At 28.0% G+C, this 26,980-nt stretch overlaps 1 protein-coding gene across 6 annotated transcripts in view; it reads right to left on the bottom strand.

The window, feature by feature from the left end:
* Window positions 1-26,980, bottom strand: part of LOC107456885 (sodium-dependent phosphate transporter 1-A) — a 92,805-nt gene that overhangs the window by 18,328 nt on the left and 47,497 nt on the right. For 3 of the 6 annotated variants that reach the window (XM_016074884.3, XM_071181463.1, XM_071181464.1), the window contains 3 exons: window positions 3,277-3,477; window positions 1,514-1,615; window positions 1,281-1,421 (listed from right to left, as the gene is read on the bottom strand). In XM_016074884.3, coding sequence (XP_015930370.1) covers window positions 1,281-1,421; window positions 1,514-1,615; window positions 3,277-3,469 — 436 coding nt within the window. In that variant the 5' untranslated portion in view covers window positions 3,470-3,477. Of the gene's footprint in view, window positions 1-1,280; window positions 1,422-1,513; window positions 1,616-3,276; window positions 3,478-6,380; window positions 6,858-13,600; window positions 13,934-26,980 lie in introns of those variants that run through there. The other 3 variants (XM_016074862.3, XM_016074869.4, XM_016074876.3) reach the window with 3 other exon arrangements.

Genomic DNA, 26,980 nt, shown 5'->3' with positions numbered 1-26,980 from the left:
AACATCCAAAGTAAAAAAAAAAAAAAAAATTAAAAAAAAAAAAAAAAAAAAACTAAGACTGACACTTCTACATATTAAAAATACAGAGGAAGTTACAGTTAGAAAAAACCAAAATAAATTGTCAAATGCTTTAAAATTTAAGTGAAATTATATAATAACAGTGCTCATCTCTTTTATAAAACTTGAAAAAGGCAAAATTCTTCAATCATGAAAATTAAGCGGCTCTTTAACTCTATTTTCACACTTTGATTAGGTATAACATAAAATACTAATTTAATTAAAAATATAAATTCATAAACATTTTCAGTTTGTTTTAATGTCTCTTCGTTGTTTTAAAATGTCATTAATTATTGAATTCTCAATTGAAATATATTAGATGTCAATTTAATGATTCAATATTACTTAAAATTGCAATTGGGTTTATTATTTATAATCAGATCTTAATATTTTAATCAAGTGTTTCCCTAAACATTTATTTATTTATTTAAAGGATATACATTTAAGAATCTCTTCCAGTTCCCGATTTAAAAATTATAAAATTGTCAAGTAGATAAAAATCATACTGTACAAAGAGACAAATTCAAATTTTTGAAACTGATCTTCAAACAAGATTTTATTTCATTTCACAAAAATAGTTAATAGGTAAGTATAGGACCTTCAATTTATTTTGCAATTTCCTGAATAGTAATAAGACCTAATTTACTCTAAATTTTACAGATACAAGTTTTACAAGAAGGAATAAAAATTAACTATGATTTAAACAACTATAAAAACCGAAATGAAGACAATTAATATCCTTATTTAGATCCAGAAAATTTAATAATTACAAAATGTTTACAACTTTTTTAACAATCAATATGGACACAGCTAGACAGTGTGAAAAGAAATTGAAGCAAACAAGTTCCAAAAGAAAAGCAACCTCACAAAACGTTTATTTCTGAATCAAAATTTATCATGTCATAAGTAGAATTTATAATATAATCATCAAGAAAAACATTTATACTCAGAAGTAATAATTTATTTTAATTTGGGACTTTAAACTAAAATTATGGTTTTTAACTGAATCCTCTCTCATTAATGAAACTTTCAAGATTAAAGTTAAGAGATTTGACAACCTGTATATGCCTGGTTTTGAACAGCATGTTTTTTAAACATTAATTTTTCTTTTCGTTCATAAAGTGAATTAGAATGTAACAAGACTGGCACTCTTAGGTAGAATTGAAATTTATTACTTTTTAGAAGCATTTCAAATTTAATTTTGACTTTAAACCAATACTTACCTATTTGGCCAAGCATTGTCCATTTAATTCCCATAAAACCACGAGCTACTAAAGAAAAACCAACAACAGCTCCAATAATACTGTGGGTCCCTGATATCGGCCAGCGAAAAAAAGTAGCTACTATATTCCATATTGCACTACCTGAAATGTACAAATTAAAAGTTAATCATTTAATTGTTATTTTGCATATGTATAGCAGCATAATGCAAAATAATAATGAAAAATATAAGTACCAATCAAAGCTGCTAGGAAACCTAGCATGAGTTCTTTCTCGAATTCTGAATACATTTCTGTATCAAAAATTCCTTTCCTTACAGTATCGGATACCCGATAGCCTGAGTAAAAGAGAAAAATGATAACAAGGTTAATAATACATCCTGAAATAAATAAATAAAAAAACATTCATGAGCCAAAATTCTTTGAAACAAAGCTAAATATTATCAAATTAATTTAAATATGAAATATTCATTAACATAATTAATATTTTCTATATAAATAATATATTATATATTAACGTTTTCATTTTAGTCTAAAAATTAAAAGCCAATTTTTAATAATTGGTTTAAACGAAGAAATTTCAATTTTTACTAGTTTAAGTATTCCAAATATAATGATAATAAATTTATTTTTATTTAGATACTATCATCTATCCCTCGCTACATTGCTCTTTCTTTCCAAACATGAAACAATCTCAAGCTCTGAAATTTCCAGGAGCATTACGTTAAACTGAATTCCAAATCAATTCCCCACATAAATCAGAGTAAGTACAATCCAATGAGATACCCAGCCAGCCTTTAACATAGGGAATTTACCTAAGCCAAAATCAAAGTCACTGTAACACTAGTTTTCTTCTCGAATTAAATCAAAATGCTTGCTTGAGATCAAAATTTTTGTACAAACTTACATTCAATAAGCATATGATGTTATCCCCAACACAAGATCAATCAGTGATAAATTATAAAATATGCTAATATTTAATTTTTCTTTCTTTGGGAATTATAAATTTAAGTAATCACTTTAAACCTTCATTACTTCATCATAAATCCAAGTGACTTTTCGATTATTTTTCTAGCTGCTGTTGTTAGCCAAGTTGATTTTAAAACTGGGATTATCTTTAATACATTTTAATGTCTTACAAATTTTAAAGTGTTTAAATAAACATTTATTCTGTGAAAATCTTAATGACTTTTGATTGTTTTTTTCCCTGCAGTAATTCCTATTAATTTCCACGTGCTTTAAAATTTCAATATTTTTAGCACAATATTATAAATAATGTCTCATCAGTTTCCACTCGCACATTTAGATAATTTTTTGACAGGCTTTACTTGGGTAGATTTTATCACAAATCTAAATTATTTTGAAATGGTTACTTTCACAGTTACTGCTATGCATTTCTACATGGTTTTGAAAGCCTCCACTTTTTTAAAATCAGCTATTGTTATAACATTCAAATTTCGTGCAACCAACTTAATTAAACATTCTTTAAACAGGGTTTCCACTCAATTTCAGAAAAACAATTCTCTGACTTTTCCAGGTATATCAGGTAAATTTCAAAGAAAATCCAGATGATATTTAATCGATACCACACACTTTCATTGCACGAGGATAAAAATGTGTCAGTTTGACTTAAAATCCATGCATTCTACAACAAATAATTGCAATACATGTTAGAATTATCATTACATTATAGAATTATTTTGAATCTTAACAACTGTTTACAGTAACTGACAACTCTAGGACTGGTTACTTTCTAAATATAATATAGGTATTTTCTAGGTTATTTAAAAAAAAATTACAACAATTTATCTTTGGAGTCAAAATAAAATTCCCCGAAAATTCCAGGTTTTCTCTGACCCGTGTGAGCCCTGTTTAAAATAATAAGCAAACAAAAATTTCATGCTATTTGCTATTAATATTATTTAAGATTTGTCTAGACAAGACATTGACACATATATCAGAGCAAAAAGGAATAAATAAATAAAATAAAAAAACATACCCATAAGTACAGATCCTAATACTTCAAATATGGTAGCTAGAATGCAAGCCTGACGCAATGAAAGAGCTTTAGAGCCAACAGATGTACCAAATGAATTTGCAACATCATTTGCACCAACACCAAATGCTAGGAAAAATCCAACTATGAAGCCTAATATGAGAACCCAGAGCACATCACTAGAAAATGGCTCCATGCTGGTTTCTGAAAAATAAAATTAACAGATTAATATTAATTTAAATTTGCCCACATTTTTACAAATTAAAATTTTATCTATGACACATAGCCTAACTCATTTATGCTGAGTACCAAGGTAATTACAATGAAACCTCTTGGGAGCGAATACTCTTTGTTCCTAAGTAAAATGGTCGCTAATGGGGGTAGGTCGTTCTTAGGGGTTAAGTTTATTAACTTACAAATCTTATCAAAAGTACATGATTTTTCACAAACTACGTTAATTTTTATTGTGATTTTCTGGGTTCAGAAATGCTCTTTGATTTGGCGTCCTGAAAACTGGATCAATGAATAAAATTTAGCATCAATAAAAACTATTCCTACTGATATAATTATGTTTTTTGTTCAAGTTTGTTTTTAATTTTACATCATAAGAATTAGTTCGCTTTACGAGATAAGAGGTTTGTTTGCATGATTCACACCAAGATATTTGAGAAATCTTTTCACTATATTTCTTTCTTTGCATACTTTCCTACATACAACCTTTGATCACGAACTAATTAGGTTAGATCATAATGAACTAATGATAGAGGGATAAAGGTCTGAGAGGGAATGAAAATTGTGTGCCATATTCTTCCATATTTTCTACCAGCTACAAAAGTGATTTTCATTAAATTAAAGAAAGACTAGGAGGCTTTGCCCACTGCTCGCTGGCGCTCGCCAATCCCAGGAACTGCTTTCGCAGTTCATTTCGGATTGCTTCGCAATCCGATGCTCGCGCATTGGATAGCTTTTGTATACTTTTTTGAACACTGAAGTTCCGAAAACTTTAACTATAGAAAATTCTAAACCTGTGCACTTCAATATTAATTTGAAATTGCAAACAGCTCACATATTTTTCTTACTCACACTATTCTAAATTTCAGTTGTTGAGAAAAGTAACTTTTGTAAGTTTTGTTTTAAAGTCTTTCCCACCAGAGGGCTAAAACCATGTGTTGTAAAACAATATGAAATAGGACTGAACGCCGGATGTAAAGCATCGGCTTCGATGAAGATAATTTTGTGAGAATTTTTTTGATAATTCAGTGAGTGCGATTAGACATATGATATGCTCACTACGTGCTCTTGCACGCCGAAGCCTATCAATTAAAACATATTAGCGTTTTATATAATATAGATTAGCCATATTATGCTCACTATGTGCTCTTGCAATTAAAAATGAAAACTGTTGCCAATGCGAGAAAAGAAATATCATCGGTTTTATTGATACATATGTATTAGCGCTTTATATAATATAGATTACTTTTAATAACAAGGTTTTAACACATTAAATTAAACATTTATATATTAAACCCTAATCTTTTTCAACTTGAACTCGTAATAAGAGAGTTCAAATGTATATTTTAAAGATTACACAAACCAATAAAAAATCATAAAAAAAAACCATTTTAATCTTCTTAAAAAAAAAAATAAAAAAATTTTTAAATTTTAGTTAAAGTAAATCCGTTAATTGAACACAGTTTTGTATTAGTACATTAGTAGTTCTCATCAGTTTCCAATATGCAGTAATAATGTTATTGAAATATTTAATGTAGCAAAATGTGTATAAATTCTCTATTTTATATATAAAAAAAAAATAATAATATTTTTAACATAGACAGTTACTAGAAAATAAATCAATTGAAAATTGAACTTTTTTAAAAATTGAAAATCTATTTCAAAAGGGTAAACAGTGCAGAGTGAAGAGATTACTGAAAGGTATAATAATTGACATAGTAATAACACAGGACTCTAAAGTAGCGGTTGTTCATAGTTTGGAACCACTAAAATTTAGCTAGGAAAACTATGAAATAAATTATCAATGACCACTCCACACATACTAGCAAACAATGAAAAGGGGTTGTATACTGTTTCAGTTTTGCTATGCATTTTTGCAACAAAATAGTTTATTTCATTAAAATTGTTAAGATTTTTTTAAAAAGTTTTAACACAATCCATAGATAATATTTATTTAAATTTACTGTTTTTTCAAAAAAAAATATCTAATGAAAGACATGGAAATAGAGCAGTGAATAATATATAGACAAGTATTATCCTTTAGTTATTGCAGATACATTACTACCCAAATAATAAACTATTAAAAAAGAGCTACATGTATTATTAACATAATTAAAAATTTGAATAACAAACTTAAAATATCACTCTAAAAACATTTATTTTTCAACAACTTTTTTAATGTATTTCTCAAGAAAAAAGCTTGTTAAATTCAAAACACACCTAAGTATATTTTAACTATAATACAAAGTAAACAAATAGGATTTAAAAAGAAAAAAACATATCACAGACAAAATCAAGATATATGTTTTAATAAAAAAATCAACCAATTTTTTGAAAAATTTATTCAACCAAAATTTTTCTTCCTTTTTCATTTATTAAATCTAATAAAAACATTTTTTTTACACACAACTGAATGAAGTTCATTGAGAAAAATAATAAATGTCTTATAAAATGTTAGATAAGATTATAATTGTAAACAAGACATGGTTGTATAAATCTCTAGATGTTTACAGTATTGTTAACCTTCTTAAAAGAAATTATTTTATCGATAAAGAATAATGTTATCAATTACTTGAAAAAAAATCCTTGATAAACTTGTTTACTTTTAAATATGCCACAGATAGTAAAAGAAAACATAATTTAAATAACCAGACATTAGACTTATTATTCAAACAGCACAATCAATTAATACCAATATTCCGGTCATAATAAATTTGAGCGTAACATATGTTTTTATATATTTTTAAAAATATATATATATAAATTATATTTTTTTATGTATATATAATTGAATAATCTGACTAGCATAATACATATTACGGAAATAACTAGTAAAAAGTTTGAACACAATTAGACTCTATTTAAAGAAAACTTACATTGAATGTGAGTGTTGAGAAATGTTTAATACTGGAAGTAAACATGAATCGCGTAACAAATTTCACACATTGAAAAACGTGCCGCGCCAAGTCAAATTTGATATAAATCAATGAAGAGATAATAATATAACGCAATACAGTTTAAATAACATCACAGAAATACAATAACTATAATAGTTAAATCGAAGATTAATTTAAAGATAATTAAAAACGAAGAAAAAATATTTAATAAATTTAAAAGTACTAACCAATGAATGATGATAATTCGAAGTTATTTTAAAAAATATATGGAAACAATTTACGTCATGTAACAGTGAAACATCGTGAAACGTTTAAAAGACATAGATGTAAAAGGTTTTTACAGATCATAATTATTCCGTAAGTAACAGAATTATAAATTATTAGCACGCGTCTTTAACCACGTGCGTCACGGCGAAATTCTGAGGAGAAAAAGGAACTCTAAATGAAAAAATAAACAAAGCTTGCAAGTTTGCGGTTGGCGGTTCGGCAAATGGATTTTAACTGCTTCAGTAAATATTACTTGTGAAGTCTCGGCGCAATACGTTTACATATTTTTTATTACATTAGAAATGAAAAAGACAATGATTCGCTAAAATCAAAACTAATTCCAATTTCAGTTAAACAAACTACGAAATAAACTCTCAAAAACGGTGCGTGGGTGGCAATCGTACCGTAGTTGATTCCGTTTCTTTTTTTCAAATTTTTTTTTCTCTATGATCAATTTTTCTTTACAAATTTCTAATAGTTCTTCTACCAAAGAAAATTACTTTCATTACATTTTTGCAAATAATAAAATTCAAGAATAGATTGAAACTATGTCATTTGGTGGGACAATGAGCTAAATTGTTTATAAATGAAGAAAAAAACATTAATTACTTGAATTGATATAAAAATTTGAAAGAGAATCATGCTATTATTGCAATACAATTAGTGCTATAATTTTGTTTCCTGAAATATAACTTTGTTTGAATTGTAGAACAGGGGAGAAGCTAGCAGGGAGGCAATATCCTCACCCCTCTCGGGTAGTATTCGAGGTTTTTACTGAATAACATTCAACACTCTAAATTTTCTATTCAGTAAGCTTTTTATTTATTTATTTCTAATTTCACTTTCATAATAAAATATCTTTGTTATTCGGTCTATTATCACGTCATGCTTCTACACTATACTGTTTGTATTCGTTTGTCCGATGGTCAGATGTCCTTCAATACCCAGTACTGTATTTTTTTATAGAAATTGGAATTAATTATCTTTTCCGTCAGTCAAATCTAATCAAGTAGAAAAAATTCTGCTTTTTAGTAACTCATGTGATTTCTCAATTTTCCGACCCCAAAATATTACTCAGAAATTATTATAATATCACTTTTAAAAAAATTAAATCTTTTAGGCAGTTTCCATCCATTTTTGGCGAATATTCGTCTCTTGGTTCAATAAATGAAATTTGACCAACACGAAACATTAATAATCAAAACGTAATATTGATAAATGGTGCGATGTTTTTATTCACGCGATGGTTTTTAATGCAGGTAAAATTAATTACTTACTCTGGATATTTTTTTCTTTCATACGAATGTTACATGATTTATTTTATTTTATTTCAATCATCGAATTTGCTTTAGTCGAAATCAAAACTATTCTGCTGAGCTCTCCAATCAATATTTTTAATACGAAATATCATTTTTTCACTTAATATATTAAATCAATGCGCAGCCACAAAGCATCAAGTGTCATAGTATCAAAACATTCAGGGCAATGTTGCTGAAGCTAGAAGGTTTGATATGGAGACGCAAAGAGATAGCTTTTTTAGAACTAACTAAATGGCCGCAATGATTAAAATTTAAATAATATTATTGTGTAAAAATGTTCAATATATCTTCTGTTCTTCTGTCTAAAAAAATCAAGTAACTTTCTAGTTGGCTCTCTTGGTTGGCTTGTTCAGATTGAAACTAGAAGAAATTACCCTTCGTTTTGATAAAGAGTTACCCAAATATGCATGGATAAAACAATTTATGATTTACAAGAAATTCTTTAAGCAGTCAGATATCATCCATGCCATTAAAGCTGATAGCATTAGATGGTTATGACACCTCTACAGATAGGATGACAATAAACTAACGAAGAAAGCGACTTTTTCGAAACCAAATAAATCCCGTAAGAGAGGCCGACCACCCATTAGGTGCCTACACAGAGTTGAAAAAGACCTCGATCGGTGATCGAAGATAGAGGACAATGGTGATTAACAGGGCAAGATGGCGAAAACTCACTGAGACGCCCTTGGCCTGTCCCGGGCTGTAGTGCAGAAGAAGAAGAAGAAAAGAGCGATTTATTTTGATTTAGCGTATGCCTGTTCTGAAAAATGAAATAATCAAAACGAATATTCGTAAGAGCAGACGGCGAATATTTCAGCGCTGAAATTTTATTATTGTATTTATTCATTAGGGACATAAATATATTTCTAAAGCAAAAATGACTTGCATGAGATAGAATTACATTTAATTGCTTTAGAACTTATATGGAAGGTAACATATTTACAGCTCTTAGATAAATTTGGAATTCTTCTAAAAGATGAAGAAATATGTGTTTCAAAATAATGTTTAAGCGTGGAAAAAATTAGAAAGCCTCCAAAATCTGATAAATCATTTTTAAATTAGAGTGAACGTAGAATATATCAAATTCTATCCAAGCTGATTTTTATTGTTTTGAATACTTCTTTTTCTTTTCTAAACTTCGATAATGATTCATTAGACTTGAGCGTTTCATTAGATAGCGTTTTTATTTTTCTACTTTCACTTAAATACAATTCTTAACATTCGCTTAAATTTTCTCACTTAAATATTGTTAAAGCAAATTACCTTATTTTGAAGAAGCAATTTTAGTACTACAAAAAATAAATTTATTTATTTAGAAGTTTATTTTTACATGATAACGTGTTAATAATAATAATAAAAATTTTGAGCAAATCAAATCTGCTTAATCTTACACGTAGGCCTGAAAGTTAAGTCGGCTCCTTATGCCTTGGGCTCATCAGAATCAACAAAAAGCTATAGGAATAATAGATTTTTAATATTTTCTTTTCGAAGCAAGTGTGTTGTAACAATTTTTTAGTATGGATGAGGAGTGATGTCATTAATACTGTAAATACTTTCAAGCTTATCTTGCTAATAATTATAGCATAAATAATACAAGCTGATACTAAGCCAGTCTTGAAATATTCATAACAACACAAGTAATCTGAATTTGTTTATAGTTAAACAAATCTATCTCTTCTCAGTCCTTCCGAACTCTTAAAATCGGAACTCTTATCTCGAGGAACTTTTTTTTAATATCCTAATGCAAACAACGAAAAGAACTAAAAATAGGCATCCGGAAAGAGGCTTCAAAAGATGTGTAAGTGCATAAAAAATAAAATAAATAACGTCTATCTGAAGAGTAACAGGTCGTTGATAACTGTAAAAATGTGAATCAGTTTTCAACCGCTCCATCCGTTGATTGATAGATGATGATCCGTGCAAATTTGTTTGCGATTTAGTGTTAATTCCGCAATAAATCTGTTAGAAATTAAGCTAAAAGTTTTTTTGCTCTTGCTTTACATTAAAATGTATCAAAATGCTCAGTATAAATGCGATTGTGTTTTCAATGGTTTCCAAAATGTGTTCCTCGGATCCCTAGGGTTCCGTGGGAGGTTCACAGGGGCTTCAAAAGTTAAAAGTTTTTTTTCCTTTAAAAAAAGCAGTAATGGTTTTTGAAACAGGTTATAATATTTATATACAATCAAAATCCATTATTTACTTAATATTTTGGTCAGTTTTATGAAATTATTTACGCAAAATTTCAGTGATAAAAAAGTGTTATTTTAAAAAATATTTTTTTCTGATAACAATGTAAACCTGTGATACAATGATTTGTATTGAATAAATTATGAAAAAGCTTAGCATTTATGCAAAATTTCACTATTTCATATCTAACTTTTCAATTCACAGAGAATAACAAAATTCAACTATTTAAACAATTCATTCCACGTTCATAATTCACAAAAACCATAATTAGCTTTTTTTTTTTCATTTTTGCTACGCATACTCAAAGAACAAATTCAGAGCTAGACTACATGACGCTCCAGACTTGTGAATTCAACTGTCTAACATGAAATCTAATTATGACTATTATTGATAAAAGTACGAAAAAATTAACATTAATAGTTTCAAAATGCATAGTAGAATTCCTTCGTTTAGGTTTACAGTTGCTAATGAACTTTATACATCAATTCGGGATTCCACCAAATGAAAGTTGATCATTTAGTATTCCATGACCGGAAAAAATTGGGAGCCGCTGTCTAGAACATGAAAATGTCGTATAATATTAGATTTCGGACAAATATGGAGAGCTAAAATGCAAATAGTATAAACGTACAAATTAAACTATAAAAAAATTGTAATTAAAAAATAATTTTTGCAAAAATTATTAGAACTCTTATGAAAATTTAAATATAATTGTTTTTATATGAAGCAATAGGTGCACATAACTGGTATTTATTAAGTCATAATTCAAGTAATCTTTTATAATCACAAATGCTTATTTTTAAATTTAAATATTCATATTCTATGGTAAGTATCACAAATTTTTAAAGAAAATGGAGCGTTAACATAATTTCATTCAGAATTCATCTATGCAACAGTTCAGTGCAAGGGTGAATCTCTTTATACTCTTAGTTAAATATGCTTTCGAAAGACAAGCACACTTTTAAGACCATTAAATTAAAACGTTATCTATGCTTTTTTTTAGTCTTGAAACATCAATAATGAAACATATTATTTTTTATTATTTTAGAAAAAATGTAAAAATGAAGAATCATAAATTATTATTTTTACAAATAAATCATGCTAAAAGGTTTTGCAAATTGTAGATATCTAGTATTTTTTAAGAGTTAATAATACCACAGAGTTTCTTTAAAGATACAAATTCTTTAATTGTAGTGTACATTTAGCGAATTTATTCAGAGGCGGAAAGGAAAAGTCTTATTAAAAATTTTTTTACAGGAAATGTATCCAAGTGGACAAGTAGTGAAAATACTCTATTATACATTACATTAATGCAAGTTTATTTATTTTCTAAAGCAATGTGAAATTAAATATGAATGCAGTGTGTTATTTTAAACAGAATGCATTTGACCGATACGCTATTTTGAATCTTTCAGATTTAGATGGCCATGGAAAATTAATCAAAAATAAGAGAGGTTTAACTTTGTGCTATGTGCTATATGGGAATAAAGTTAAACAGCGTGAAAAACATAAATAAAAACTCAAAATAGTTATATAATAGTTTCGGTTTTACGATGAAGAACCTTCAAACACAAATGAAAGAAGAAGGCTTTTAGGAAGAGAGGAAAGTTTCAAGCAACAACAAAGAAAAAGGTGATTGACTAAAAGGGGATTGAAAACAAGAAGATTCATAAGACAATAGTTTGGAGTTGCGTCTCTGATCGTGAAACCGAGCACGATTGTCGCTGTTTCAATAACATGATTCACAGTTAACCTAGGTTAGAAATGCATAATTGTATTATTAAGTGACTTTAAATTAATTTGCAAATATCTTTCAGCTTTAGTGTAATTTCATTACAAATCAGATGACTACCAATGATTATCTCGAATTTCAACGCCTCATCAACACAGACTTTTTTCCCTTCAAATTTTACTTAGTTGCTAACTATCTATTCCTCTAATTCCTAACAAAACCTGACAAAATTATCACTAAATGAAAAATAATTTTTTTTTTTTTTGGGGGGGGGAACTAATTTTAATATGTTTCTTAGTTTTAATTTATGAATACATTTGAACTCTCGCCTCGCTTCTCGCTGTCCATCACTCGCTGTTATTGGTAGTGAAACCGGGCGCAAATCTTGTATTACAAGTTTCTTTCCATTTCTTTATACATACTTTTAAAAATTATCAGAAATCCAAATGAACTGCCAATTTGGAAAAAAATTTCGTATTTCTAAGTCAAAATTTGTCAAAAGACACTCACATAACAAAAAAATAAATAAAATAAAATAAAAAAAACACTAAATTTATAAAAGATAATGATAAAAATATTCCAAAAGTGGTGTCAAACTCAAAGTGTTAAGTGTGTAGCCACCCCGGAGGAAACCACAATATAATGTTTATAAATGATTTCTATTACATTAGTATCGAAAAGAGAACATCCCCACCAGGCGTATTCACAGCATTTGATACTACAGAAACTATAACAATGCGATTATGTACTAATCAGAAGCATATATAGGATTTCGTTATGTAGTGGATGGATCAAGTATCTCACCTTAAGTTACAAATACGTAATTGATATTTTAAAATGAAAATATGGAAAATATTATTAATAGCAATTTTATCGACAAATGTTTTAAAAAATATTCATGCTTCACGAGTAAGATTTGAGAATTCCCTGGTTGCATTACAGGTATATAATTTCGCTGCTTGGGTATAAAATTAAATGTTCGAATTTATTTGCCTAAATTTCCTCATGTTAGTTCCCTTTCTGAAATATAACTCTCGCTTTTGATGATTCAGCAAACCTTAAGCAGTATTTCGTTAATTTTGAGAATCATTTCCTCCCGAAAACATGTGATTTGAACTCTTAAATGCATGACGAAAAAGTTTTCTCAATTTGAAAACTCTTCGTTGTGTATTGTGGGAGATTGTTAACTAGAATGACGAAACTAGAATAAAGACTAGACAATCGAAAATAAACAGATGAGTTACGCTTGACCGGTTTGTATGGTAGTCAAGAAGATGACCTTATGCCAAGAAGATCCGGAGATCGAATCCCTCTTCAGGCATGGGTGTCATTTATCTGTCTGTACTTGTTGTGTCGTACTGTTTATATGGTGCCCACGTTAAAATGATTATTAAAAAAGTAAGGCCCTGCAAGTTTTATTTTGGAGGCAAAAAAATAGAATGACGAAATACTTCGTAATATTTTGACGAAATTTGCTTCCTCGAAGAAGAGACAATTGCTATTTCGTCACTTTGACGAAATTTTTGCTCGGAGCATATACCAGGAAACGGTTTCCTCAAAAAATAAAGAAAGTTTCGTGATAATCGAGTATTAATTTTTTTCACAGTGTTTAATTAATTATTTCTAGACAGTGCAACTTTTATCAATTAACAAAAGAACATTTAATTAAAAAGAGATTCGTATTTACTTACCACTGTCCAAGACGATTACACTCATTATTATTTTCGATAAAAAAAAAGGATGAATGAAAAGTAAATAATTTAAATAATAAATGGAAATAAAATAATGATGAATCCCAAACTGCTACCTCCCGCAATGATCGAAATCACAGCTCATTTTGATTATTTCTCAATTCACTAACAAATGAGAATAAAAATGAGAGAAACTTTTATATTTTCACAACCACCTCGCACAAAAGACGCCAGTGATCTTGTTTTCAATCTGCAGGGTAAGAATTAAAAATCTAGAGAGAAGGTTAACCAACCTTTCCTGATATGATGATAGCAATGTTTATATTTTGACTCGCATTGCTTTGGGCAATCACACGAACGTCGAGGCACAAAATTGCGTCAATCTGCAATCGAAGTTCAAAAAACGAAAAGATTTAAAAATATGATGAAACTTCCTCTAAAATAAAGATATCATCTCTAAAAATATGAAAATGAAAAAATTTGTACTCATTATTTGCGAAATTATCGAAGGGCTTTTTTTCTCATTAAAATTTTTCTTTGAAAGTGTTATTGTTTAATAAATCATTTGTCTATTTGGAAGAAAAATATGGTAAAGGTAATTTATTTTAAAGTTTATAATATACAATTTTTAATTTATATATTTAGTAGTAAGCATCTAAGATAAAAGTATAAATTTTTTTTTTTAATATTTTGACAAAGTTAGCATATTTTAAAATGAGCACTAATATAATTTTGTATGTTTTAAAATTGAAAACAAATTTTAAGAAATTAAAATTTCAATTTCTTGCATTTCAATAAGGCAAATTTTTAATTAAAAAATGTATAAAATGGTTTCTTATATTTTAATAGAGGTGCATACTTTAAGAATAAATGTTCTATTCCTTGCTGCTTTTTTTTCCCAAATCATTAAGTAATATTTTAAGAAACAAGTATAGTTTGTTTTCTGTTTCAAAACGTTAAATATATCAGTATATAATTAAAACATTGTTAATTACCTATGAATGTCTTATGGAATTTTTTTTTACATAGTAGAGTTGTAAACTTAAATCAAATTTATTATCATTGGAAACAATGAAACGTTAATTAGAGTATAAAAAAGTTGTCCTTAATAAATGGTTGATTTTAAACTGTTGGTCCCTTAAAACTCCAATTCCGTTCAAACATTGTTTGCAGTTTTTTTTATTGGATTGAAATACTTTTTCTTAAATGCTAAAAACCTAGGTTCTATTATTATATGTACTACCAAAGTATATAATGCGAAGTCTGTGAATTTTCAAATTCTCTGTACTATTCTGAATTAAATTTTGCTTTCTGGTTAAAAGTTACGGAATTCAGTTATTCTACCCTATCAGTCACAAAAATATCTGCATACCGAGTGTTGGTCCTACACACGACTGGTGAAAGACTTTTCGCAAGTTTTTGAAAAGTGACCACAGGAATTGACTTCTTGAAGTTCATCACAGTTTTTCAGCTGAGTGGCAGTGAGGATAGTTGGATAATTTCAGGATCAACCTGAGGATCCTTTTAGGTATCATCCTTAACATGCAAGAAAAAATAAATCTATTTTTTATTTACCTCATTTGCTTAAAACTAAGAAACCGTTGCATCGTTGTTAAAATACTCTGTCTTTAATAATTACTTCTCATAACTTTTCTGCCGACAGGTTTAAAGGTAAAGCTAAGAAAAGATCTCCGGCAATAATTTACTTAGTTTTTCTTTGTCAATTTATCAATTGCCAATAAACAGTAGCCACATAATGGATGCTATCCTCACTGAAATAGTTAATTCAGTTTTTGAACATTCATTTCCATAAATCCTAGCTGTGAAAATCTAGGTGTGTTAATGGAAAAGTTATTTTGCTGGAACAGAAATGGGATATTACCTAAATATTGTCCAAAAGTTGGGAGAGTAGCACTGCCTAAAATGCCTATATACATCTCAGAGTTCATGATATCTAGGGAGCCAGGCTAAACCATGAAAAACGCCCTCACACCGCGATGGAAAATCCACTACTTTAGGTGGGTGTCTGAATACTTTTGACTAGACAGTGTATGTTCTATTTAAATAGCGCAAATTATTTTTATTTATTTATTATTATTTTTTTATAATATTACATATATAGATTAAAGGTGCTTACATAATTTCTTACCATTTACGTTGTTTAAAGCAAGTGAAAAATGAACAAAACTTATATTGAAGTTGTTCATTTGAATTGTTATTAAGAACAAATTATCATAATTCCTATAAATTTTTGTAAAAATATGCCAGATGAAAAAAGAAAACAACTAATAAATTTCATACTTTAGGTCAAGGTACAAAATTTTAGCTGAAATAAGCTAGACATATTTTTCATTACCATATTCTTATCTAAGTGAAAGCTATATTTTTAAATATATAAGAATACAATCATTCATATTAATAATACATAGATAAGAATAATACATATGTTTATACTTGGCACTCATTTTTCAGTTAAAAATAACATTTTAAGATAAAGCGAGCTAAGTATAGCTGATTTAACCTGTCATTTAAATCCATTACTTGACGTCATATTTTTTACTGCATTCTTGCTTTTATAATTATTGTCTTCTAAGATGTTAGATAAAAAAAGTTTTGTTCAGTTGTTTTTTCTTCTTCAGTTTGCAGTATCCGTACTTATTAATTTAAACTTAAATATTTATGGATAAACTAATAGAAAATCATTTTTAATAAGTATCAACCTATTAGATTTATATCTGATTTTCTACTAGATTAATTTTTCACAATGCACTATATTATAGTAAAATAATTTAATTCGCTTTTCAAAACAGTATTTTTTTGTTTTATTTTAAATCTTCCCAGTTTAATAACTGTAGAGATTTAAAATATGATCAATTTAATTTATTTAATCGAGAATAATTTTAATTTATTTTTAATAATTTAATTTATTTAATCAAGAATAATTTTAATTTATTATTAATTAATTTAATTTATTTTACTACGAATTAGTTTGATCATTGCAAATTGTACACATTTGCAATTCAGCCAAGTATCTTAAAATATACAATGCCCTCAAAATAAAGTTTTTATAATTAACTGTTTCAAAATACAATGTAAAAGCAAATCGTGATAAGTCAAATATAATTGCAAATATATTATCTATATTTATAATGTTGGTTAGGCAATAACTTAAAAATTTGATTACAAAATAAAAGTTTGTAATTTTATAACATATTTGGGGAAAAAAATACTCAGTTCTCTTTGGGGGGTGAGAGTAACGTAAGTGTTAAAAATTTGGGTAAATTGTTTAATATTGAAAAGTGCACTTTCAGTTATATCCTGTTTTCTTTTGTTTACTTCAAAAGTGTTTTTCAAACTAAGTTTATTTCCTTAAGTACTTATTTCGTATTAAACTTTTTATTATGTCCAAAATAAAAAGTTTACCAGTTATTTTTTTCTTAGCCTCATAATATGTTTGGAGGAAAGGTTGGAGAAAAATATAGAGTAACAAAAGACCTTTTTGAAACATAATTTTACATTAACGGAACATTTAATAATTTGTTTGACGCAAAAATAGAGAAAGATATAATTATGTTCAAAGAGCAAAATATAATCTTGAATTGAAAAGAATTAGTTTGTCGCAGTCACAGATCATAACCTTGTTAGATGAACTTATAGGTAAATCCATTTTAAGCTTTTCTTTTTGACACAAATTTGAAACCTTGACTCATTGAACCTTGACTCATTCACTCAAACAATCACATCAAAATTAAATGCTATAATTTGAATGAATTATAATTATATTTGAACAACTTAACATTCACTAAATAATAATAAAATGGGGCTTAATCAGGCTTAAAAATAGGAGAAAATACTCAATCAAAAAATGTATTATGTATTAAGATTCATTTAAGTAAGTTTGCCTTATATTATTAAAATAAATTTGATGCGACTTAGGTTAACTGATGGCGCCAATGTACTTTATTTTTTTGCCAATCATATTTTTATCGAAAACACATTTAAATCGCTTGTAAAGTAGCCCAGAGGCAAGGACACAGTTGGTTTGAGATACATTTCATAGTTTTATTATTTTTTTTAACATAACTTTCGTCAGTTCTTGTTTTTCTATAGTGATGTCCACTGTTTACTGGAATATAGCATAGCAAAATAACAGTTATTTAAAATATTCCTTTCATCGATCATAGAAATTGTGCGTAGTAAATTACGTATATATATTCTATTTTTTATTATTAATGTTAGGTTTTCTAAAGACAATAAATCAAAAACTGTCAGGCATATGTTTTTAAGATATATTGATAAAATTAGTGAAAAATAAAAGTATCTACAATAGTATAAGCATGCACTTAAAATGAATAACGGTAAGTAATTTTATTTTTTCGTTGTTGAATTTTGAAAGGACTTTTCACAATTTTCAAAAGCAAGGTTCAAATAATTTTCATTTACGGACTCATTTTTGCCATATGGTAACTTAACTAATATTTTATTTCATGCTAACATGTTTTATTGTATACTTTTATTTTGTTTACTTTGAGTTAAGTATTTTACTATGAAAAATATTGATAGGTATATTTTAATACTGGGCAGGCCCGGATTAAGAGGTAAAGTTTACCAGTGCAGTGCCCTAGGCCAGTGTTTCCCAACCTTTTTATTTCCGCGGACCTGTCAATGTTTGAGATTTTTGCCACGGCCCGCTTGGGGGGGGGAGTTGATTATTTATATTTTGGGATATTTGATTTATTAATTTTAATTCAGTTGTATTGAAACATGCCTTCAAAATAAAATACAGTCACACCAAAAAATAAATATAAAGTGATTTAACATTTTAACTTACTAGAACATTAAGTCAAATAGTCACGATCGAGAGAGAAGACGAAGTTCTTCATTAGTTCCAATGTATATTTCGTGCCTAGCTTTCGTGTTTTATTTATGATATTTACAGTTATAATGATTGATTTTTTTAAAATTAAAACTAATTGAAAAAAAATAGTTGCGGTGGCTATCTTTTTTTTTTTTTTTTTTTTTTTTTTTTTTAAAAAATTAAGANTTTTTTTTTTTTTTTTTTTTTTTTTTTTTTTTTTTTTTTTACTTTTTAAAACATTAAAAAATTTGCGTCACTACCTTCGGAGGCCCTTTTTTTTAAATAAATAAAATTTTAAAGAAACACAACTATTTTTAATTTGGGGTATAAACCTAGGAATTTAAATTCAGTTTCAATGAAATGGGCGGTCCGGTATCATTTGATCCACGGACCGATACCGGTCCGTGGACCGGGGGTTGGGGAACACTGCCCTAGGCCATTCAAATTTTTGGGGCCCTTTGATTAGGTTGTTTTTCTCGTACATTTTTAATTTATTCAATTATAAAAATATTTATATATCTTTTCATGTAAGAAAGCATATTTAAAATAAAAATAAATAATAATTAATTAAATTTTACTTTATTTTGTTAAATTAGAACTAAAAAATAATCATAACATTTTGAAAAAATTTAAATATATATTTGAAATAGATTTTTTTAAAAAAAAATCATTGTTTTTCTTAATTTTTTTAAATTTATTTTCAAAAAAATCAATTTTAAGGGGGCCCCTAATCATTGGGGGCCCCAGGCCATGGCCTAGTCTGGCCTAATGGGTAATCCGGCACTGATACTGGCTAAAATCGATAAAATAAGCTCAAAGCATATTCTTATTATTCAATTTTAAGCCATTATTACTGCACGTTGCTCGTTTTAGCAATCTTGTAATCTTTTATTCCACTATATCGGACTGAATATATTTGAGCTCTTATTTAAATAATATCGTTTGGTACTACGCCAAAACCACAAATCCGCTAATTTTGCCCTTTTTGTATTTTTTTCTTTTTATTCCTCGATTAGTCAACTACACTATGCCGAAGACACGAAGGAGAAAATCATACATAATAAGTTGAAAATAAACTATAATTTTTTTTAAAAGAAAAATAATACAATAATGCACAGGAGAGTAAAAATTAAAATACATTTATCTTCCAATTACATTTTACTACTTGTGTGGTTTTGGGATGGTGCTGATGGCAATATATTTTTAAATCAAATCATTAATTCATGAATTGCACTGATTAAAAAGCTGATCCATTCCCTTCTTTTGAAGGTTAATTAATTTGTTGGAAGGTTTGGGGATCAATGTTTGAAATTTCATTAATTTTTTTGAATTATTTTCCTTGGTTGACATAGGTCTTTTTCGCAATCGGAAACATTGATTTTGTTGTTAACGTCACATGAGCGCCCTTCAATATCATAATTTAGATCAGAGAACAGACAGTAGGCTTCCATAATTGTATAATTTTTGCAACAATAATTGCTTTGAAATTATGTATTTTTTTTTTAATGTGACTTGAACTAACACTGACTCTTGCATCGTTTTTCTTTCTTCTTTCTTTTTTAATGCTTAAACATTTTTATTTCAGTTTTAAAATACATATGTCTGAATTCACTTCGTAGCCTTTCTTTACCCGAATAATTTGGTTGGGTAAAGAAAGGCGGCGACGAAAAAACGAAAAATCTGAGAAAGACGAAAAATTCAAATTAGACTATTTAAAAAAAAAAAAAATTGTTTATAAATTAAAATTTTTAAATATGCGATCTAAAGCGTGTAATAAATTAAATTAAAATTTAATTAATAATGCGACCGTTGCTATTTGAATTCAGTTTTTCAATTTTTAGTACTGTGTCACATAATGTTAAGTCTCCTCCTTTAATTAACCAATTTTATGACTCTAGGAAAATATTTGTTCCAAATTGAGTTTTTGTTCAAAAATGATTCTAGCCAGTAATTTGAAAATTGGGTACTTGCACTTCAGGAAGAAGAGCAAGACCTCCCATACCCACACATGTGACCTATGACGTCAGCGCCAACTAATATTTATCTGCAAAATGGCGTATTAAAGTAGAGCTAAGTTTCTCCACATAAGTTAAAATATTAATTAACGATAAGTTAATTAAATACAGAGCAGTATAGCGTATTGAATAAGTTGAAGGATAATTATTTCTCGTCTATTTCTTTTACATAACTTAGATTTATTATTTGTTTATGTAATTTATTGTAACTGTGATATATTTTTATTTTGTGTACCTGGTAACGTCGATGCATAATTAGTTTGTTTATTTTCTGCGTGGTTTCGTGCCTGTGTTAGTTTTAAGTTTCTGTGTTAATATATAGTGAAAGAATTGAAATCTTTGAGAAAGAATCTTTGTGAATGAATTTAGAATGCGTCACTTAAAGAGAATTGATACTTGACGGAATTGGCTTAATCGAAATAGAATGGAAAAAACAGTTGCTAACGTAAGCAAATGCCACGTTTCAACAACCAATCAGGATTGAGATACCCAAAACTACGTCACTGGCAGGTATCCCATAAAGTATGTGGATTTGAAATATTAATAAAAGCTAAAGAAAAGTTTCTGTGAAGGGATCATTTCATCGAAACTACACAGAGTTTTAACTATTTTAGAATGCTTTGAAAAAAAGAGTACGGGTACTTGCAATCACTCATTTCATCAATCGCTGCTTAAAACCAGCCTTGGAGAAGAGAAATCGGAAGCAGTTTTGAGGACAAAAAAAAAGGTGATTTTCTCCACATTTCCTCGAACTTTTCTTCGATATGGCCTCATTTATCATCCATTTAATCTGGAAAATACGACGGGTTCAAGAGATCGAGGAATGTTATTTTGATACATCCACCCTCGTTGAAACATATATACCCAACAGACGATATTCATCATGCAACAAACGTGACATAATAAACGTGACACAATCTTAGTCGTGTTTTCAAACTACCTTGTTAGGTTATGAGTGCATTGCTTAAAAATAAACGTATTGAATATAATTATAGGAATCATTAAAATATATTGTAATGACAAAACAAAAAAAAAATTTTTTTTTCCTTAAATATTTTTGCTAGTTTAGGAGTCAAAGTCAAGACTGCGAAAATCTGTAATGAAGATTTGCAAATTACGGCTTTTATTGACAGTTCAGTTAAGATCCAAGATCCTGATTCGACATACTGCACTAAACTTAAACGACAATACGTATTCAAGGCAACAAAATCAAACTATGTTATAATCTAAGTCTGATGAAATAAAAAAAGGAATAAAATATTACAAGCAGCAAAAAATGACTGTCTAAAATAATAGAGACCGGTATTAATTAAAAAAGCTTTTTTTTGCTTGCAAATACCTTTAATAAAATGAAAGACACATAATGTTTATAATTAATTACAGTGATGTGATTAGGTGTTTGGAGTAATATGAAGCAGCCATTTTTCGCTTTTGAAACAATTTGGGGCAAAACAGTTTAAAACTTTGAAATTGTTTTACTTGGAATAATGTAAAGTTAATATTAATTATAAACAACATAAAATAAAATAAAATTATCAATTTCGTCACTTTTGTTGCAAAATAAGTTATTATTATTTTCAGCTCATCTAGTTAAGTTTCATAGTACTTTAAGCAGAAAAATAATATTTCATAGTATATTTTGAGTCAAAAAGTATTATTTTAAAGTTAACTACATAAAAAAGCAGTGGTCGAAAAAACTCAATTTGTTTACAATTAACTACAACTACTTTATTACAGATAGTTAACTAAAACTACAACTACTTCTTTTTAATAAATCTAGTGATTACAAACTACCTTCGAAATGTAGTCATTACCTCACTACTTTTGAGAGACGAACTTTGCAGGAGAAGCTTAATTTATACAAATGTCTTAATGGTCTTTAATAATAAATTGGCATATTTAAAACATGAAGAATTATTAAGATATTTGTTTACATAAGCCAGTTTGTTATCCTAAACAATTTTTTTAACGATTTTCTTTCTTTTAATCTGCCTTAGCAGCAAATTTTTAAATTAGAAGATACTCAGAAACTACTAAATATTTGCGATTTTGTTAAGTGTTTGTTAAGTAATGCTCTTTTATTTCCTCATAAAGTAGAATGAAAATTAGAGAGAAAAATAAGTTCTCTTTTACTGGAATGACATGCATTTATGCTATAGTGCTTGACGAATGAACAGTGCGGAAAAAAGAAAAAGAAATATAAACGCCCTTAAAAACTTTTGATCTAATGATCGGATCTTCACGCACTGGAACACTCTCTCTCTCTCTCTCTCTCTCTCTCTCTCTCTCTCTNCTCTCTCTCTCTCTCTCTCTCTCTCTCTCTCTCTCTCTCTCTCTCTCTCTCTCTCTCTCTCTCTCTCTCTCTCTCTCTCTCTCTCTCTCTCTCTCTCTCTCTCTCTCTCTCTCTCTCTCTCTCTCTCTCTCTCCCCCCCCCCAAACCGGGGGCCGGATCTTTGACATGACTGGTCTAAATGAAAATTTGACCAATGTCTAGTTATTGGGGCTCCTATCCCTCTGTCCAGATGTCGAACTTAAACATCATATGCTGTTTAATATAAAACGATATATAATAAAAAAATATTTCATGTTTTTTCTCAACTTAATAAAACTGTTTTTAACCATATAATAAGTTTTAGTTTATAACGCCTGACTGACATAATTGACTTAGTGATTCGATACCACTTACAGAAGTGTAACAATGCTTTTTAATAATATCTTCTTAACCAGGATTTTTCGAAATTCACTCGAGTTAATATTAAGTATTAATACTAAAAAGGAATCAGTTCTGATACTGATTTTTTTATTGATGAAGAAAAAGAACTATTCCGTGAAGTAAATTTTTAATACATAATGCGCAATGCTTAACACACTTTAAAATACAGAATAATTGAAAATTACGTATTTTCATTTCCGTTTTTATGAACCTACGAAAGAAAATAAATAAATACTTTAAAATAAAACGATTGTTGCTTCACAGCATTATGAAATCCTATGAAGATAATTATGATGTAAACTCTAACTGCCTATAAATAAATAATATAACTCGGATAATATCCCCCTGCCAGGAATTATTTATAGTCAGGTGAAGTGAAAGTTTATCTATCTGGTGGGTGTTGCACAGGAGCGATTGCTAATTTCTTATTGACGTAAAACGGAAGGAAGAATATACTTGTGACGTCTTAAATTTTCGAGAAATAAGTAAAAAGCAAAGTAATTAGTTCGCAGGTAAAAAAGTTGAGGTGATGAAAATTTCAGACAGAGAGTAACCTTCAGACTGAGACCTCCAAATATATACATATTCAACCAACTAATCTATCGTCTGTTGAGACTTAGGATATAATTTACTAAAATCTGCAATTGTCTTGAATAAATAGAATCAAGTAATAAATTAAATATGCCAAACTACACTAGATTTTAATTCGTGAATTGACAACCATTTAAAGAAAATACTGGAGAATGAAATGAACACCTGAGTAAAATTTTAAATGGAATAAATTTCTTGATTCTTTCTCACAACAAAATTGTATCAATATTGTTCTATGGTATGCATTATATTCTTGCGTTAATTAAAGCTTATTGATGAATTCCCAGTGCATTTTCTCATCTGCAATAGAAAAGCTAACTTATTTATTTATTTTTAAAAAAACAATCGAGAAAAATACATTGCTATTTTTCAATTACTATATGAAGCTTACTTTTTTGGGGCTGAGACCAAATTTCGTTATTGAATACTCAACAAAAAATATTAAAATAAAAAATGAAAAAAAAATTTTTCGAAAATTTTAGGTAATAGTATTATTAAGTATTAACATAGTTATATTTACTTGATAAATTTTTGCACCACGCTATCAATACGAAAGATAATAAGACAAAAATATAAATTACATATTATTTAGTTTCGTTTGTAGTTTTAAGAAACGGCTTAAAGCTTGCCATTGTATTTCTTTTATTATCATAAAATTTATAACACATAGTTATACATTCAATAAGTTAGTAGTTTGAATCCAGGAACACTATTTTTTCGGGATTCCAAAACAGATTTTGTATTTTTCCTGCATTTCTTGTTTTTTCTTTATTTCCTTTCCATATAAAGTGTTTTCTTTAAAGCAGAAAATAAATCAAACGTTATTTTTCCAGGAACACTATTTTTTCGGGATACCAAAATAGATTTTGTAATTCCCTTGCATTTCTTGTCTTTTTTTAAATTTGTATTTTGTACAAGTGTGTTCTTTAAAGCAGAAAATAAATCGAAAATTATTTTTTTGGGATTTCAAAACAGATTTTGTATTTTTCCTGCATTTCTTGTTTTTAATTTGTTTTCTTATGTAAAGTGTTTCTTTAAAGCAGAAAATAATTCTTTTATACATAACTAATAATTCCTATAGCAGCTAGAGAATTAACTGAATCAAGGATAAATTTTTTTGATTTTCCAAATTTAGAAAAAGAAAAATTTTTTTAAGGTGTTTTTCACAGAATGACGTAAAACCATTCATTTCTGCTGACGAAATGATAAACAGCAACCAGCACAAGAAAATTACAGATAAAATGAGGCCAGAGTTGAGAAATAGGTTTCCATTCTAAAATTATTTTTTCTTGATGATTTTGCTATTTGTCATAACATCGAAAACAATGAAGAATACTTTGACTTAAACAATATAGCTGTTTTAGAGTGAGCAGGAAATTTTCCAGATTTTAATCTCTTTGAATATTTATGGGTATCTGTAAGCAAAGAATCGTAGAAATGAAATAGGGAACCAAAATTTACCCCAGTAGTTCATTGATTCAAGTATGGGATAGAGATATTAAAAAATTGTCAAAAACTTTAAAACTCATCTAGAATCTATGCCTAACGAGTGTAACTGTTGGTTGGAATAAATCGAAGGGAGAGTATATGAAAAAGTAATTAAGAACAAATATATTAATATTCTCAATCAGCAGTTGTTTATCAAAATATGGAGTTGATTCAATTAATGCGCTTGTTAAAGCAAGGGTTTCAAGTTTGCAGGAACTTGTAAAGATCCTGGCATTATTGTATTTTTTTTTTTTTTTTTTTTTTTTTTTTTTTTTTTTTNTTTTTTTTTTTTTTTTTTTTTTTGATAATTATCGTTAACAGATATTGACGTATATATATCCTCATGTGTTGATTAAGTTTCTCCTACTTTTTAATTATTTCTTTTAAACAAATTAATAAAATTATATTTTACATCGTGTGAAATTCTGTCACAAAATTCATCCATATGTCTTCTCATTTATTGCGTAGTAGCAGAATTCATGAAAGATTTCTGTAAACAAAAAATCACGTTCACTAAACACGTAAGAATTTTGAAGAAATAAATAAAACATTGTCTTGGCGAATACAGTAATGAACTGGAAATGGCATCATTTGCATATGAATAAAAACAAATTGGTTCATTGTTTGTAGGTAAAGAAAACGGATAAGTTGAAAATTTGAATACTGTTGAGTTAAGATAACGAAAAAGACAAAAGAAAAACTATGCCTCTTTTTACTGCCTGAAAAAAAGGAAAGAAATGTGCAAAACACCAAAAAATGTATTTAATATATTTAAAATTGAATTTATTTATTGCCTTTCAGAAATATTTAAAAATGAGCATCATTATTAACGTTTGTAAAAATAAATTATTTTTTCAGGCATAAAAATTTTGAAGGAAAAAAGGCATCTCTTTTGTTTAAATAACTATTGTTCTTGAATGATTTAATATTCTGATAAATCAATAGATTATCAATATTTTTTGAATTCGTAATTTTTCTTTTTTTAAAAAAACTTTTTCTTGATTTACAAATAATGTAGTTTATGTTGCAAAGGTTTGACAAATGTGATATGATTGTTTCCAAATTGCAATATAGTCAACCTTCATCTATCAAAAGTACCTCTCGACTCAATCAAGTAAACATGCATTATATACTAGTGAATTGGTATTTAATATTTATAGTGGTAGTTACACCACATTACTCCCTTTCCAGATTTTTATCTGTGATAGAATTCGATGAACGAATACCACAAGTTGATTTATGAAGTTTATTTATTTATATAATTTTTGCTCTTTATATTTTTTCTTCATTTTTTGTTTATAGCATTTCGCTCATAGTTTTTTTTTTTTCTTTTCTTAATTTTTTTTTTTTTTTTGCTTACAGCATTGCGCTTAATTTTTTTCTTTTCATTTTTTTGTTTACAGCATTTCGCTCATTATTTTTTTTCTTCAATTTTGTTTATTGATCCGCAGGGGCGGATCTACTTAAGGGCTTTTTGGGCTGCAGCCCAGGGCCCCGTGGATACAAAGGGCCCCAGTCCCCACTGAAAACAATAGGTGATATTTTGAATTAAAAAAATATCTAATATTAAAAAATATATATATTATAAGGTTGGCAACCCTGAGATCAATCAACCCATGCATGTGCGCGTCTTTCGAACGGAACGGGGAATTACCCGTCGCTTGTTTTTGGTCAGTGTATTTTTTCGCGTCTATTATGAGGGACTTCCCGCAGCG

The sequence above is a fragment of the Parasteatoda tepidariorum genome, chromosome 5, assembly GCF_043381705.1.
Source record: "Parasteatoda tepidariorum isolate YZ-2023 chromosome 5, CAS_Ptep_4.0, whole genome shotgun sequence".
NCBI classification, from domain to species: domain Eukaryota; kingdom Metazoa; phylum Arthropoda; class Arachnida; order Araneae; family Theridiidae; genus Parasteatoda; species Parasteatoda tepidariorum.
Note: the sequence above shows the minus strand (reverse complement) of the source record. Positions and strands in the feature narration are given on the sequence as shown.